The following is a 16,238-nucleotide window of genomic DNA, read 5'->3' as shown; positions in this document are numbered from 1 at the left end:
CTTCGCTGCCGCTGCCGGGGAGCTTGCCTTTCCTCGGGATTTTTTTTTTTTTTTAATTTTTATTTTTTACATTATTATTTTCATTCCTAAGTCCTCCATTTTTGTAATAAAATATACTTTTATTAAGAGATAATTAGAAGCAGAGCCCGGAAATACACAGACTGCATTAAAATATAAAAGAGCATTTCCAACGGGCAGGTGCGGGAAGCCCAGCCATTGGCGTTCTACGGACAAATTGAAAAGGATTCAAATTCCCATTTTTCTTTTTTTTTTTTTTCTTTTTTTTTTTTCTCCTTTTTTTTTTTCCTTTTGATTTTTTTTTTTAAAGAGAAAAAAATAATTCAAGAAGGGTGAAAGTTAGCAGAACTCAATTCCTCTTCAGTTTTCCAATGAAAATGGGAAAAAAATCCAGCACATTTAGTGTTAGGAGACAGACAGAGCAAATATGAAGCACCTACAGTTGAAAGCAGAAGATACTTTTTTTTTTTTTTTGCTCCCAGTAATACAATGGCATTAAACTGTGGGAACAGTATTTTTTTGTTGGGTTTTTTCCTCCATATTAAATGCCTAAACAGATTGCTTATTTTTGCATGTTCTTTTAAAATGAAATAACTCTTCAGTTGCAATAGTCCAACGTGTAACCGGAGCCAGGTCAACTGTGTGACTTCACCACGCATCCTAGAACTGCAGTATTACCATCTTTCCCCCAACAGAATGACGCTTTAAGACAATATCCCCAGCATAGGATTGCTGCTTTAACTCCTGGCAAAACATGCGAGTTATAGTTCTCTGGGAAAAAAAAAAAGAAGAAACTCTGCAAACTTCAAGGTGTTTCTCCAGCATTCAATGGAAAACAGAAAAAAAAACCCTAAAACAAAACACAAATAGGGAAGGTGGAAGGGAAAGGGGAGATGAAGGATGCTGAATCATCCTGATTTCCCTGTGATTAGTGTGTCACTACAGTCACAGAACAAGAAACAGAAACCTTGTCAAGTGGAAATGCCTCTCCAGTGGGTTGCTGTTGCCCATGTAGACGACAGCAGGAACTTTAGAACCGGGCTTGTAAATTGAGTCTGTATTCGTTAATCACTTGCATTCACTCTTTAAACAAAAACAAAACAAAAGAACGAAAAAAATCTATTCAGTACCGGAGATTAAATAATCACGTGTGTAGTCTCGTTGAAATAAATTTTCAGATTCCTTAAGAAGTCTAATTACTTTCAGTTGCCTCTTTTAAATAACTATATATATATTTGTATATATTATCCTGTGATTCTAGTTATGGTTCCTCTGCTGCACTGAAGATTTAGAAGGAGCATAAAAGCCTTTTGTCCCCCACGAACAGCACAAATGCTGCAGAAAGGTTATAACAGGCAGTCTCGTCTTGCTACCTTCATTGATCCGGGCGATCCATGGCTTCATCGTAAGTGATTATCCTTTTGGGATCTGGAAAGAAAGAGAAACCCTAAGTTTTCGACGAGCTACTTTCAGGACCAGTGGCTGAAGACATTCACCAGAGATCCACAGGGTTAACAAACTCTTCCTTAGGACCCCCAGTGACACCGCCTCCTGCGGATGCACTCCTGAGCCCTGGCCGACCGGCAGAGCAGCGCCTGCGCCCCACGTTACACCCCCAGGACAGCAGCACACGAGTCTCCACGTACTGCTCTTCCCACAAGCTAACACGGAGCATCTTCACAGGTGAACTGGCGGGATACACCAGAATTTAAAACTTACTGCTGGCTGGGACACCCAAGACCAGAAACAGAAAGCAATTTTGTATACACCTAGGGAAGACTCATTAAATCTAATTTGACACTGGTTTTATTGCTCTTTTAGAGACTCTGCTTCTCTCTGAACACCCCACCACTGTGGCAAAGCTTACTGTCCTGACTGCGAGCGATCCAAAACACAGATAAACCAGTGCCTGCTCTTTGCAGAACTAAACTCAGGCACCTTTGGACACCACGACAATCCGCTCTCAAACACCCCCCCCCGCCCCCCCAACAGAGAGCAGGACAGAGCAATCTGGTTTATCTATTCTTTCCAATATCCTTACCTTGCTTCTGCAAATTCCAAACCGATTCCATTTCTGTGGAGGCAAAACGAGAAGACTGTTGTTATTATGACAACTCCAAACATGCTTTAATTTTTCCGAGCGCGGCACTGAGTTGCAGTTGTGCTGAGGCTTTCTGACAGAGGCAACTCCATCCAGCCCAGCAGCGCAGCCCCAACCCAGCCCGCAGGATTGCACGAATTTGATGTGAACGATCCAGCAGTAAGAGGCAGAGAGATGGCTGTAACATGGTCTTAAGGGTCAGACGGCTAAAGTGAGCAACCAAAGTGTCATTGCCATTCCCTGCTCCTAAAAAAGTCACAGTCTCACTTTGAGCTTTACTACCCCGACTCTAGTGCTGCTTCACACATTACAGCCTCAACAAGCAGCCTGGAGCGATGAATTTTACAAGTTGACACTTAGCGTGTGTGAAGTCAGAACCGCTGGACAAAGCGAGTTTCTCGTGGTTCACAACAGGCACCTGCCGAAGCACATCACGCAACGGTCACTCTGTCACCGTCGCTGCAAAACTGCTGCCAACCTACCACCCGAGAACATGGTGCGATGTTCGCAACACCCGGCTGCCTGCTCGGCTGGCAGCTCTTCCCCCAGTTTACCTCTACGACACGCTTGTGGACTAAAGCCAAACCAACCCTCCCCAATTCTTGCTGAAAGAGCACATACCTAAGAAATAACAGCAAAGTTAAATGCTCTTTTCATTCACAGTAAGAAACAGAATGCTCTTCCCTTTAAAATACCCCAAAATTAAGTTGCATCTTCAGAGACCTATTCAAAATAGCTACGTTTAGCCAGTATCAAATTGGAATTTTGTGAGCTAGAATATTTATAAAGACACTAACTGTACTCTGCACCCAAGCTGAAGAGACAAAATTATAGAAAGCGAACGTTCAGAAGGAACACTACCTGCAAGAACAATCTTTCAAGTCTCCCTTCTGCCAGAAAGGAAGGGGCCAGGACCTTGCTAGGGGCTAGGAATAGAGAACGGCAATGGAGTATTAAGCTACATGGTATGTGCAGTAAAGCACAAAACAAGGCAATAAGTAAACTAACCGGTATGGGAAAGTAAGGAAAAAAAACCCTACAAAACTCATGGCCTCAGCACGACGTGTGCCAAGTGTCACCTCAATCAATCGCTCGGATGTTCGCGTCCCTTCTCCAACCCTTCATCTGTCCTTTGTCCGCCACAGCCTCAAGCTCCCCGGGGCAGGAAATTGCACGCAAATAAATATTGCCAGCCCTCTCTGCACAATTAAGTCTTTTGTAAGGAAGGCCCCGACAAAATTTTATGAAGGCTGTTATTTTCGCGTCACTATAATAACAGCAATACTTTGGACTTTCATTGGGGGAACCCTAAGTGCTTTGGGAATAGTAACCAGCCTCTAACACCCCTGGGGATCAACACAACCTAGCAAGGGACAACTCCTCTCATCTGCCAGATGCAGATTCCCTAGAAGTCAAACGAACCTGCTACTAAAATTACCTCCAGCAGAGCTCGTTTTCCATTCAGTGAAGTTAGATGCATCATTTCCTAACAGCTAAAGAACATCACCTATTTTAACAGCTTTTCCCAAGGGCAGGGGACAGAAAACTACTCTTAAGTTTTTGGTTCCTCCACATTAGAGCAACGCTTGAGCACCAAACACAAGGCGGAGACTGAAGCACTGCCCGCTACTGTATCTCCATTGAAAAGACCCGCTTTCTCTTGCGCTTCCATTTGGTCCTGACTTCACTGGACACCACAAGAACGTGAACTGCTTGTATTAAGACGTGCCTGACAATAAGACAGACAGTGAGATACTATCAAAAACACACCAAAAAACTTTAAGTTGTCAAAATTCTATTTTAAAACAAATCAACACCCGAATTTCCCCATCTTTTCAGACCTCAAGTCTTCCTTCTTCTTCAGAAAGGGAGGGTGGTGTAAAGTGCCCTGTAAATCCCAAACACCTGGACACATCGGCTGGCAGACGCTCAGCCTGGCAAAGCTACAAAACCAAAAGCCATCGGCAAACTGGATGCGGCATCGACTGTTACTGAATACCGCCTGCCATCAGAGGAACAAGGTCATCCCCGCTACCTGGCCAGCAGCACACGGATAAGGGACAGCACAGGTTAAGCATATTTACCAACTGAAACAACTTCAGAGAGGGCGGGAAAAAAAAAAAATTCTTGGGCTAACTGCAACACAAAACTAGGAAAAAAAAAAAAGGTATTGCTTCAATTTACGGATGGAATTTTATGATTTATTCTGCTTTACTCTGTAATACATGAGAGTGAGTTTTCCTCCTGGTTCTGGATCGGTTACGGGCTGTGCTCACCTACGACCACTGCTGTGATAAGTGTCATGACCACTGTAACAGTGGTTGGACAGACCTCAGCCACCAAGTTGGTGGCCAGGTCGCTCAGCAGAAGCCACTGCTGCGCAACGCCTGGCTCCAGCTGACCAGAGCAGTAAGCCCAGGGATGCAGGGTGAAGAAAAGGCAGCCCCTGTGAGCTAGGCATGCAAGAGGCCCCAAGCCAGCTTTCAGCCCGCCTTCCTTGGGCTCAAGGAGCTCTTTTCTTGAGCCCTCTTTCCCTGGATAAAGCTTCCAGGGTGAGTTCGAGCAAGGACTCTTACAACTGCTCACTGCTGCATGGGAAAAAGGGGTATCCTCACCAGGAGTCTTGAGTCCACCTCTCCGATACTGACCCAAACCCTACCGCTGCTGCTTTCCAAACCAGAAGGTGGTCAAGACCTGACCAACAGACAGGGGAAATGGCACGCTTCCTCCTCAGCTGGAGAAAACGCCATCAACAAACCTTGCACAAGCCAGAGTCGAAGCCAGCCCTCCTCCGAGCCAGGGGCAGAACTAGGTCACCTCCTGCACCCCTTCCAACCTCACATTTTCCAGGATTCTTCACAAAATCTGGCTTATGGTTTGCTGAGGAACTGCCTGGGGCAGACAGCTCCAGCCACATCCACCGTTAGGAGCTCCAGGGAGAGGAACTACTTTTTCTGGGGACTATCACCGAAACAAAGGGTCGGCGAAGGAAGGCTTTGATGTCAGGAACAGACTATAGGCGCACTCCGCTGAATTGCGCTGAGATTCCTCATAGGTCAATAAACTTTACAGCAGGACTAGTACGTAACCTTGGAGGGGAAAGAAGTCCTTCTGGGATAACTTGTTAAGACAGGCACTTTTACACACATTTTCCTTGCTAGAGAGGCTGCCCCTGCAAACAGAAGTGTCTGCACAACGCCATGGTTCTAGCTCTCTGTTCTTATAAATCTAACATATAAACTGACAATTGTTCCTAAAACGAAGTGCTTAGGAAAAAAAAAAAAAACCAACAAAAAACCCCACAAAAGCCAACCCCTACAAAGAGGGACCATCCTGATCCGATTTTTCTGTTTCTATCTGGCAGGGCACAATGACTAAATTAGGGGATTGCCCCGGAAACAAAGCAAAGACTAAAAATTCAATGCTGTGGAGACCCATCGCTGTACCAAATACGCTGTACTCATCCTGACAACTGGAAAAAGCAGAGACTTGACGGAGAATTAAATCAGCTTTTGCCCCAGAGCTCAGGCCCTACAAGACCATAAGCAACAGACTGAGATCTAACCCCTTCCCACCAAGGGGGATGGGAAACCAAGGCTTTTTTTTTTTTCTCTCCCCTCTCCTGATGTAAAGGATGAAAATTGCTGAATTCACAGCTCTGCTATTTCTTCTGACCCAGTTCACCATTCCGGCGAACGCCACTCCTGGCTGGCCCACGCTGCCTTGCTCTATTTTCCATGCTGCTCTGCTGCTTCTTCACGCGAGCTGAGATGCTGGTGCAACCGAGAAGGAACAAAGCAGCGCAGCACAGGCAGAAACTTGGGGGCAAGAGAAGGAAACCCTGCAGTTTCCTCTCCTCCACCTATGGGGTCTTTGCTGCTGTGCACCTGAACCAGAGACCTTGATTATTTGCTTTTTAGGTAAGGACAAGCAAACTACTGAGCTTCCCACCACAAAGCCTGCCATATAGAGCCCTGTTAGCGACAGACAGCCTGGCCTGGCAGAATGCAACTGCCCAAAACTGGCAAAATCCCGCAAAACACTGACAATGATTCTGATATGAAAGTTTCCATCCAGCTGTCTTTAAAAAGGAAGACTAAAGCAGTAAGAACATACTGATTTCAATAGAAGTAAAGCCGAGATACACCCAGCCTCCTCTTTTGAAGGACCAAAAAAAAAAATCTGTGAGGACCAGTTTTACCTCAAAAAGATGAGGATTTTGGCAATGCCACACTGAGGCAGAGGTTCAGTTCTAACCCAGATAGGGATAACGCCCGTAAGCGAGGGCATCACTCCTTCCTGGTCCTTCCAGTCTCCCATACTAAACTACCGTCCCTGTCTCCAACCACATCAACAGCAGGCCCACCAATGCTCAACTAAATCACATCGACCTCGCTAAATCAGGTATGTCACCCGTGAGCGTTTCAAGGCACCATCACAAACACCAAGCGGCACGTGCTGTCAATGAAGGCAGCCACGTTGAAGGATCGTGTTTTACAGTCAAGCAGATCAGATGATCAAGGGAGTCTTTCTGCCCTTTAAAAAGAAAAAGAAAAAAAAAGCAAGGCACAGAGCAGGGGCACAGAGGAAATCGGCACAAAAAGCAGAACAGGAGGGCGCATCAGCAGCCCTGCCAGCACGTTCCCAGCGCCCTGACTTCTGGGGAAAAAGCAATCCGGGCACACGCGAACAAGGACAGCTTCTTCCACCAGGACCTCGCTCCGCAGCCACCCAGCCTTACAGCCCAGCACGGCCTCGCCAGCACGCAGGGTGCTGCGGTGGTTTGAAAAGGATTACTGCACCAGAGCCAGCCCACCCTGTGCATCACCTCCTCCCGCCATCCTTTCCCAGGGAAGCTGTGAAGCAATTACAATCTATAACATCCCTTGCAGTCACTGGGCAAACCACTCACAGGAAAGCCTGGTTTGCTGGAACAAAGCTACTGAGTAAGCTGGAGGCTTTCCCATAGCCTATTTACAGCCCAAGATGAGGATCCACATAACCTGATCACAGCTAGTGTGACACAAACGGAGCAGAAAAGAGTGCGAGCTTGTGACGGACATGTTGAAGCACTGCAACCACTCACACGAGAGCCCATTCCTCACCGCAACACCCAGGGCTTCATCCTTGCACCACAGGTAGCTTGCACTGATCTACCACACACGGAGGAGCTCAGGGTAGGGAATGCACCAGGATCCCCAATGCTCCACGCTCACCCCTGTCCTCGCCCTGCAATCGTTTCTCTTTGTGTCCATAACCCCAGCGGCAGGGCAGATTTGAAGATCAAACTATCGAGACTTTGCTCAAAAGCAAATAGATCAATCTGAAGAGGCAGAAGTTCATCCTCCTCTCGGAATCAAAACCAAACAACCTCAGGATCCAACTGCCTGGACACGCTAACACCGACCCAGGCAAACCCACACGCTCTGGAGCCGGGAGGAGGGGAAGGCAGCTTGTGAAAAATAAGTGACTGAAATCGTTCCTTTCCTATGGCAGAGGAACTGGCTGGCTAGGAGCAGGACCTGAGGAAAACAGCCCAAGATAAACGGAGAGAACGGTGTGGGAATTAACCACCGCGCTGCTGTCCTGCAAAGACAGCCCGGTAGCTCCGTTTTCGAGACACTGTGCAGCACACTGTGCCACAGGAGCTCACCTGCGGGGCTCTGGCTGCAGGACCGTGGCCATGAAGAGGGGACAGTGTTTTCCACCTGCATGGGGCAGAGGAAGGCACCATTCCTCCCAATACCCCTTAAGCCAACTACTCACCCCAACAGGCTGGAACACACAGAAATGCAACACCCAACACCACCACAGAAGACATATTAATACCTGGACTGATCTCCTGCTTTGTAAACCAGCAATAGCATCCAAAGACTCAGTAGGAGAAAGACAAGATTGAGCTGTTTGGAGCACACCCATCACCGTGTTAATGACAACACTGATTAGAAACATTCATCATCTTTTACCCCTAAGTAACACCTTGAAGCTGGCACAGATACAGCTTGAAAACTAAATCGAGGAGGGTGGGGCAGGAACCCATTTCCCCAGGTCATCACAAGGGTGCTTGCTCTGGGTGCTCAAAGCAAGAGCATTCGCATGCAGAAGCATGGAAAGAGCAGAAAATAGCGTTTTAGAGAGTGCTTTAGGTGTCCATTCTTGCCACTGAATGTCATTAACTCCTGTGTTTAGAAGAACTAAAGGCAGACAGACTTTGAAGTTAACACCTCCTTCAGAGGACATGGGAAGGGAGTGTTCTTTATTTTCCTGTTGTTACTATTGTTTTACTGGGGTCTGTCGTTCACACAGCCAGTGAGAAAGGGAGAGCTGACGAGTCTTGCTGCAGCTGTACAGAGTTGGTTTTCTACAAGAAAGTTCAGGCTGACAAAACCAAAGAAAACCCAAAATCACCACCAAAAAAAAAAAAAAAAAAAAGACAAAAGCGTTGAGAAAATTTGCAAACTTCAGAAAGGGATTGCCTAGGACTTCCCTTCTACACCATGCTACGCTTTCTGGCACCCTCTTTTTCTGATGGGAAACTGGGATGCAGGCTGCAGGCAGACACAAGAAATGAGAACAGAAAGCTTGCTTTAATACTGGAATAGAGCAGAGGGTAGAGGTCCCAGATGAAAATCAATTGATGACCGCTGCTCTCAGAAATACTAGAGCTTAAGGTGTTAACATCATGAGAGTGAGATGACCTGGAAAAGATTATCTGGAGTTATTATTTTTAAATTACTGGGCTTGCTATTTCTAAAGGAAGGCATCTAAGTTTCTGTATGCTATGCAGTTTATGAACATGTAATTTAAGCATGTTTATCGTGGGTCAAAACACAGAAAATTCGCCAATATCAACCAAATACCAACTCCTGTGCACAGGTGAGCAAGACATTACCTAGTAGGTATGTGGAACAGTAAACAAAAAACAGACGATCACCTTTTTCCCTTCAGGGTTGGGGGATGCAGGGAGAGGGAAGGGGGGGGCGTGTGAATAAAAAAGGAACTGTTAAGGGTAGGTAAGTAACACCGCGCCAAAAGGGAACTCGCAACCAGGCTCCTGTTAACACTGAGCCAGGACCAAAAGCCAAGAACTACCACAAGACCTCAGAGCTTCTGGGGCTGAGGCTAAAGCAGAAAGCAAGCCATCCCACAGGCTTCCCTCTCTTCATTCCCAGTTTAAAGCGTCTGTATCGTGTTTGAGTCATTTCAGCCTCAAAAAAAAAAAAAGGAACTGGACTACAAAGGACTCCATGAAAGCAATAAAATCATCTGAAAGATTTGGCTTACAAAGACAACGAGAGAATTCAATCTGCAGCTTTCAGAAGAGGTGATAAGCAAAGATTTGTCTTGCCCTTGCCATAATACTCAGGAAGGGCAGGGGGAAAGTGTGTGTGTGTGGGTTCGCTTAAAAAAAATTAAATAAATCACACCATGAAAAGCCGTAGGAATAATTTTTTTCTTCCTTCAAAGCCACAATTTCACGGCCTGATCTGCCCAGGGGAGAAGCTGCAACACTTTGGTGGTAGAGGTGTGAGTACAGACTATGAAGCATATTCAGTGACAGAGCATCACCGGGCAAAGCTGGAACAGAGCAGGTGAACCTACACATTTAACCCCTTCCAATGCTGAGCAGCTTAGAAGGACCTGCTCCTTCCATAGGAATTAAAATGTAAAACACACTAGCTGAGAAGACATCCCTATCAACATCACTTACACTCGTCCACAGGAATAGGGAAAAAAATACCTCTTAACATTAATTAAACAACCATTTAAATAAGTTTCCCAAACCCTTATTGCCATTAGAGACACACAAGCAAAAAGCTCACTTTTAAAACAATCGCTGTAAGGAATATATCATGTTAGCATATTGCACTTAAAAAAATAAAACAAAAAAAAAAAAAGAAAAGAATGCCCTTAGGCAGCAAGTTAAACCATTACCTTTAGTGTGATATAGAATAGCAGCCCTCAGGTCAAAAGAACCCCAGCTATCTTTCCTTTCTAGGCCTCTCTGGTACCTCTGTTCTTTGGCGGAGGCTAGCAAATTGTTCGTAGGAGAGGCCAGAGGATTCTCTATTTCATAGTCTTTTGAAAGAAACACTAAAGCACCTTGGCTACCGGTGTCTGCCTTTTGTAGGTCACCTGTGTGATGCGACTCCAAAGCTAAGACACCACCCTCAACAGCAGTCCCAGGCTTAAGAATAGCACTAAGAATTTGAGGGCTAGTCCGTTTATCCAGCTCATAAGCCTTAGGAAACACAGGTTGTTCAGTTCCTGAGGGAATGATTTCAGCACACTGTGAAACCAAAGTGGCAGGATATTCCCCTTGAAATGTCACTTCCATTAACTGATTATCTGCAGATTTCCCAGCAGTTTCAGGTCCAGCGCTGGGCTCATTTATGAAAGACAAGCCCCACTGATTCTGGAAGATATCTCCCAGGTTCTGCTGATTCGTCTGCGACGGGAAATCGACTTGCGCTGCACCCAGAAGCACAGTTTGCATATTTGAAGGGTAGATAAAAAGGCTAGATTTCTTTTGTTCGAGAGCTGTTGAAGTTGTACTCATGTCCTGGGGTACTGACTCCGAGGAGGTTGATGGTACAGTACTAGCAGCAGTTGAGAGCAGTGGCTGGGTCCCTGGAGAATACACACTTCCATCAGTCCCTGCTAGAATTGGCCCGTTGGAGAAGCTAGCAGAAGTGACCGATTTCATAGCAGACATGGGGACCTGGGAGAGTCGACTCGATGTTTGGGCCTGAGTTTCCCCGGCAGATGATGAAGACGACGAAGACGATGTGGATGGGGTTTGAGCTGCTTTGTTGAGGTTCTCTTTAACTTTACTTGCATAACTTATTTTGGGAACAATTTTAGCACTGCTATTGTCCACTGGAAAAACTGGGGGCGGTTTAAACAAGGTCCATGAGTCCTCTTTAGATGTAGCTGACGATGCGTGCTTCCCTTTGGGCCTGTCATCAAACTTCTTGCTGCTAATCCCAGGTTTGGCATCAGAGTTTTTTCGCTGCACGTCCCCAAGCCCAGGCTTTCCCCGGCCTGCTCCACCAGCCCCAGCCTCGTATTTCCAAACAGGCTTAGTATTTTCAATTCGGTTCCCCTTTTGTTCACTATAATCAGGCTTGAAACTCTCAAGTTCCTGTTTTAAGGTTGGTGCACTGACCTCCTGTTGCATTATTTTGTCCTGTACTAAATTCAAGTTCTCACAACCCTTGGCACTGTTGCGCCTGCCTTTCCGTTTTTTAGGCGTGGTATATCCACTCTCGGAGCCGCTACCATCGTTATCGGCCCCTTTGCCTACAAAGCCATTCGTGATATAGCTAGAATTATTGGTTACCACACCGTTTGGAATAGACACTCCCTCTGGCTTGTCTGAGGACTGGCTTTCTCTAAGTTTATTTTCATAGGACTTCTCATTCTTTTTGTCCATGCTATTTTTCTGAATGAAGTTCTTGGTTTTGATTCCAGCTTTCCCCAAAGCACTGGCCTTCACAGTCTGCTTTGGGGTCACGTTAGTGTCTACAGGCTGCTGGCTGCCATTGGGTACCCTGGATCCTGGGGTGGTGGCTTCATCAGAGCACAGGCCCTTTAATGACACTTCTCTTTCTCCTGCGTTACCATTTAGCTCTCCGTAGCCTAGAAGAAAGCCAAAACCAACAAAAGGCAAGAATTAGAATGTGAAATGTTAAACTTCTGATTGCAGAAAGCTGTAATCAACCCCAAACATATCCAGTTTCCCCAGACAGACATTTTAAAATACGAAAACATCTCAACCCTGACATACAAAAGCACATGCTGATTTGCTGGAACCCACATCAAGAAGGGTTAAGCAGAAAGGACCAGCAGCTACTGACTCTCACATACGATAGGGTGATGTATAGATAACAAAACAAAGCAAAAGTATATACAGATAGAGGGAAGGAGAATATACTGTACTAAAGATCACCAGCAAGCTGGAGAGCTATTTCATCAGCTACTATTTCCAGGTCACACGGAGCAAAAAAAAATTAATTCCCAGGGTGCTTCAAGAGAGAGGGATCTGCTGCCTTTGCTACAAGATTAGCTGAAGTTCAGAATTTATACTGTGAACAAGGGCCAACTCCTATCATCTGCATCAGCTCCCAGGCCTGTAACACCAGCAGCCATCCTTCCTACCCTCCTCCCAAATGCCATCCCTAGTAATTGGGAAGGGGAAGAAAAAAAAAAAGCCCTTTTCCAAAAGGACATGTGGAAGTCCAGCTGGAACTTGCATCTCCTCCTCACTTCATTTCAAAATAGCAACCAACACCTCCCTAAACATGCTCTTTAGCTTTGGAAAGGTGGTAAAACTGGGAAGAAATGCATCCCTGCGAGCACCTTTCCACCTCCAGTGGCAACCGGCCTCTTGCCCAAAGAAATTTCAGAGTCCCTGGGAGACCCACTACTCGCTTGAGATCCAAGTGGTACATGGCGTGCTGAGGGCTCCAACTCATCAAACCCTGAGATTACGCTGTACACTCAGCTTTCCTTTTTTGCTTCTCAAGTTCATTTCTAGACCTTACGGTTCTGAAGTGAATCTTGAGAGTGCAATTCAAGTGAAGCTGGAAGCCCAGGGCAGTCCATACTGAACCACCTCATCTTCCTCAACATTTAAAAAAAAAAAAAAAAATCTCTGGCCAGAAACCTATTGCTTTTGGGGACCCTGGCTATAATGCCCCAAGACAAGACTTGAAGCCCCACTGAGAGATGGGAAGAGCATGCTGTGCCCAGCTCAACAAATACACTCCAGCTGTGGACCGAGCAAAGGGACTCCCTCCTACTGCACCCGCTCCTCCTCTGACTCATCCGTCCTCCTTCCCGAGGGTGGAAAGCCTTCCATCTCCCACAACTGACCCACCTAAGGCTTCATCTGCAGCCACGGTGGCACAAAGTGCATGGAGTCCCCCAAGAACCAGAGCAGGCAAAAACTCCAGCTTGAAAAAGAATGTTTTTGTTGTTGCCGATATTGTTGAAATTAACTGCCGTACTGAAAATCATTGTTATCCTCATATCCTGGAGCCTCAGATGTCTGGCAGATGTAACTGCTCAAGCTCTGTGCAAGTCGGGAACACAAGAATCTTTGTAGGAATCTCTACAGAAATTCCACAACTGAGTTTGCCGAGAGGGATCAAAAAGGATTTTACTACACACAAGTATCTGTAACCACCACAACTTCCACTATAACTTTCAAATACGCTGTTGAGAATACTAACTATAAATGCTTCATCCCAGAGAAAACTGATAGGATGGGATTCTCAGCCAAGTCAAGGACTAAAAATTAAGTATTTCAGGATACCGTGCAGAGGAAGCCTTCTCAAGAGCAACGTGTTATAGCTGACCTTGTATGACTCAAGACTCCTGACACCACTTGTTAATGAAACAAAACAATAAGAGTGGTCATAAGACCGTTGCAGATGAGGAGCGAAAGAATAAAATGAAGAACAAAATCCATTTCAGTAAGTCAGTGTGTCAGCAGTTTCTAGTTCCAATTTTCAAGTATTCACAACTCAGCTGCCTGAGTTTTCTCCAAATCAACATTTGGCACAGCTGGCTCTGGCCTGGACACAGAGGTGCAACAACCAAAATTTAGGGGAGGAAAAAAAAAAAAAAAGGCTGTCCAAGTGAACAGGTGAAGAGTATTTGGCAATCTCACAAACCCTTTCACAGCTGGAGAGGGAGGGGTGTCCGAGTAAGCACATATTAAAACCCCAGGCACCCTACACACATCGAAGTGACTCCTGAACTTATTTTTGCTCAGTAACTTATTTTAGTATACGTCTGATCAGGTTCCCCCCCCTACCCCTGCTCCAGAGGCTGTACACGGGGGCACCGTGCGCGGCTCTGGGGCACTATAGCCCTACCCCGATGCGAGCCAGGTCCCTTCCCATCGCCAGCCCGATTATGTAAATGAAAATTTCAGGGGAAGGAAAAAAAAAAAAAAAAAAAAAAAAGCAAAAAAGCAGCATACATGGCATTTTGGCTGATCTTGTAACCACGCACTTGCTTTGAACCTCCCCAACCCCCCCCCAAAACAGGACTTTTTTAAGACGCAGCGGCCGGGCAGCCCCCCAGGAGTGAGATGGGGGCTCCGACCCTGCCCGGGAGCAGCCCCCCCGCGGCACACCCCCCCCCCCCCCCCCGCCCCGGCGGCCGCCGCGCCGTAGCCAGGGCTGCCCGGCCACCGCCTCTGCGGCGCTGCCGCCCGCCCCGCACGCCGGCCCCGCACAGCCCCTCTCCCGGCCGGCCCGCAGAGAGCAGCCCCGGCCCCAGCCCCTGCGCCCCCGGGCTACGGGCGGCGGCCGAGGAGGAGGCGGCCGAAGGCCCCCCGGGCCTGGCCGGGCCGGGCCCCGCCAGGCCGCGCCGCCTCCCCGCTCCCGCCGGCCGGGCCGGGCCGGGCCGGGCCCCTCCGCCTTATCTGACTCATTGATTTTTACGCTCATCAATTTTTAACCAGCACCTCGCCCCCCCCCCCCCCCCCTCCCCCAACCCCTCGCCCCCGCCCCGGCTCGGCGCGGCCCGGGCGGGGGGCAGCGCCCCTCGGGGCGGCGCGGCCCGGCCCCACGTGCCCGGCGGGCGGCGGCGGTGCCGGCGGGCCCCGCGGCTCCCGCAGCCGCGCCGGCCCCAACATGGCGGACAGGAAGCGGCCCCAGCGCGGCGGAGAAGCTTCCAGCCGGGCCGGGGGAGGAGGAGGAGGAGGCGGAGGAGGAGGAGGGCCCCGCCGCCGCCGCCCCGCGAAGGTCACAGGCCCCAGCCCGCCGCCCGCCCCGACCTGTTCTCCGCTTCGGCGCCTCCTGGTGCTGCGGGCCGCCGTGCTTGTGCTCGTGTCGGAGCGGCGGCTTGGGCTGGGCTCGGCCGTCGGGCGGCGGCAGGTAGGCGCTCTGCGGGTGGTGGTGGTGGTGGCCGTAGTAGTAATAATGGTGGTGATGGTGGTGGTGAGGCTGCTCCTCCATGGGGGGCGGCTGGCGGGGCCGGGCCGGGCTAGGCGCTCGCTGCTGGGCCGTGCGGCTCCGGCGCTGGGACGCGGCTGGCGCGGGGGAGGCGACGGACTGGCAGCGCCCGCCCTGCAATCACCGAGCCGCGCCGCCGCGACCGCCCCCCGCCCCGCCCCGCCCCGGCGGAAAAGGAAGCGCCGGCAGAGAGGCGAGGCGAGGCGAGGCGGTGCAGGGGGGGACCCGGCCACGGCCATCACGGTGGTGCCCGCCCGCCCCCGCGGCCGGCCACCCACCCACCCACCCCCGCGGGCAGCGGCAGGTGAGGCCGCGCTGCCGGTGAGACGGGGCCGCCTTGGGGCGGGTGGGCTCGGCGCCCCCTCCCCGTGTAAAAACCACCGAAGCCGCCTCCTTTCCCCTTGCTCTCGCCGCTGAGTCAGGCCTCGGAGCCTGGCGAGCAGCCCCGCGCCTTCGCTTCCATCGAAGCGGGGGGTTTCGTAACCCGGTGCCGCAGCCTCGGCTCCCGGAGAGGAGCGGCGTGTGTCCCGGGGGGGGGGGTTCCGCTGCAGGGTCCCCGCGGGAAGGGCGGCTCGGGGTGCGGCAAAGCCCGGTTTTACCGTGAACGAGCGGAGAAGCCGCTGCCGAGGCGGGTGGCTGCAACAGGCAGGGGCTATTGCAATAGCGTCAAACGGGGCCGCGCTGGAGGGGGTCGGGGCAGGGGCGTGAAGCGGGAACACCGCGTTTCCAGCCGCAGTTGCGGAGAACCGGGGAAGACGCCGGGTTGAGCTGCAGAGGCTCCCGCGGCAGCCGGGGCGCTGCCGCTCCGCTCCCGGGCTCCCCCCGCGGAGCGCCCCGGAGCGGCGCAGCCCGGGACAGAGCCGCTGCGGCCGAGCGCGGTGCGTGTCCGGGACTGGCGCCGGGGAGGGGAAAGTGGGTTCCAACTGCTCCTGGCCACCTGAAGCACTGGAGATTTTGACTGGTGCTTAACAAGAAAAAAAAAAAAAAAAATCACAAGTGTGGTCGTTGGACAGCCTGAGAGTGGAAAGGGAAGACGACTTGAAACTTGTCAAAATTGGTAACAGATTTCATACCATCTCAAACCTCTGATAATCCTCGCTGGACCATGTTCAGCTAAATGACCTGAACCCCCTGCTTCTGCCTTGAGC

The 16,238-nt window shown here is 49.6% G+C and overlaps 1 protein-coding gene across 2 annotated transcripts; it reads right to left on the bottom strand.

Moving 5' to 3' along the window:
* Positions 1 to 308: 308 nt before the first annotated feature.
* On the bottom strand, positions 309 to 15,093 carry NUFIP2 (nuclear FMR1 interacting protein 2). 2 transcript variants are annotated; one of them, XM_086475136.1, is made up of 5 exons: positions 14,913 to 15,093; positions 10,055 to 11,761; positions 2,060 to 2,092; positions 1,392 to 1,446; positions 309 to 1,101 (listed from the first exon to the last, which is right to left on the bottom strand). In XM_086475136.1, exons 1-4 carry the CDS (start codon positions 15,091 to 15,093, stop codon positions 1,394 to 1,396), a joined length of 1,974 nt encoding a protein of 657 aa, XP_086331262.1. In that variant the 3' UTR covers positions 309 to 1,101; positions 1,392 to 1,393. The 2 variants fall into 2 exon arrangements, with proteins under 2 accessions (XP_086331262.1, XP_086331261.1); XM_086475135.1 differs by having other exon boundaries at positions 309 to 1,446.
* Between the last annotated feature and the right edge of the window lie 1,145 nt (positions 15,094 to 16,238).

This window comes from Leptosomus discolor, chromosome 18 (assembly GCF_034619465.1).
Source record: "Leptosomus discolor isolate bLepDis1 chromosome 18, bLepDis1.hap2, whole genome shotgun sequence".
Lineage (NCBI taxonomy): Eukaryota > Metazoa > Chordata > Aves > Leptosomiformes > Leptosomidae > Leptosomus > Leptosomus discolor.
This window is presented reverse-complemented; position numbering and strand designations above follow the sequence as displayed.

What these genes read in the sequence shown, in the direction of transcription:
- NUFIP2 (XM_086475135.1), bottom strand. Translation starts at nt 15,093, where the DNA reads ATGGAGGAGCAGCCTCACCACCACCATCACCACCATTATTACTACTAC. An exon ending in GGCGCCGAAGCGGAGAACAG is followed by an intron (nt 11,762 to 14,912) that starts GTCGGGGCGGGC and finishes GCTTTCTTCTAG; the next exon opens with GCTACGGAGAGCTAAATGGT. An exon ending in TTGGAATTTGCAGAAGCAAG is followed by an intron (nt 1,447 to 2,059) that starts GTAAGGATATTG and finishes CTTTCTTTCCAG; the next exon opens with ATCCCAAAAGGATAATCACT.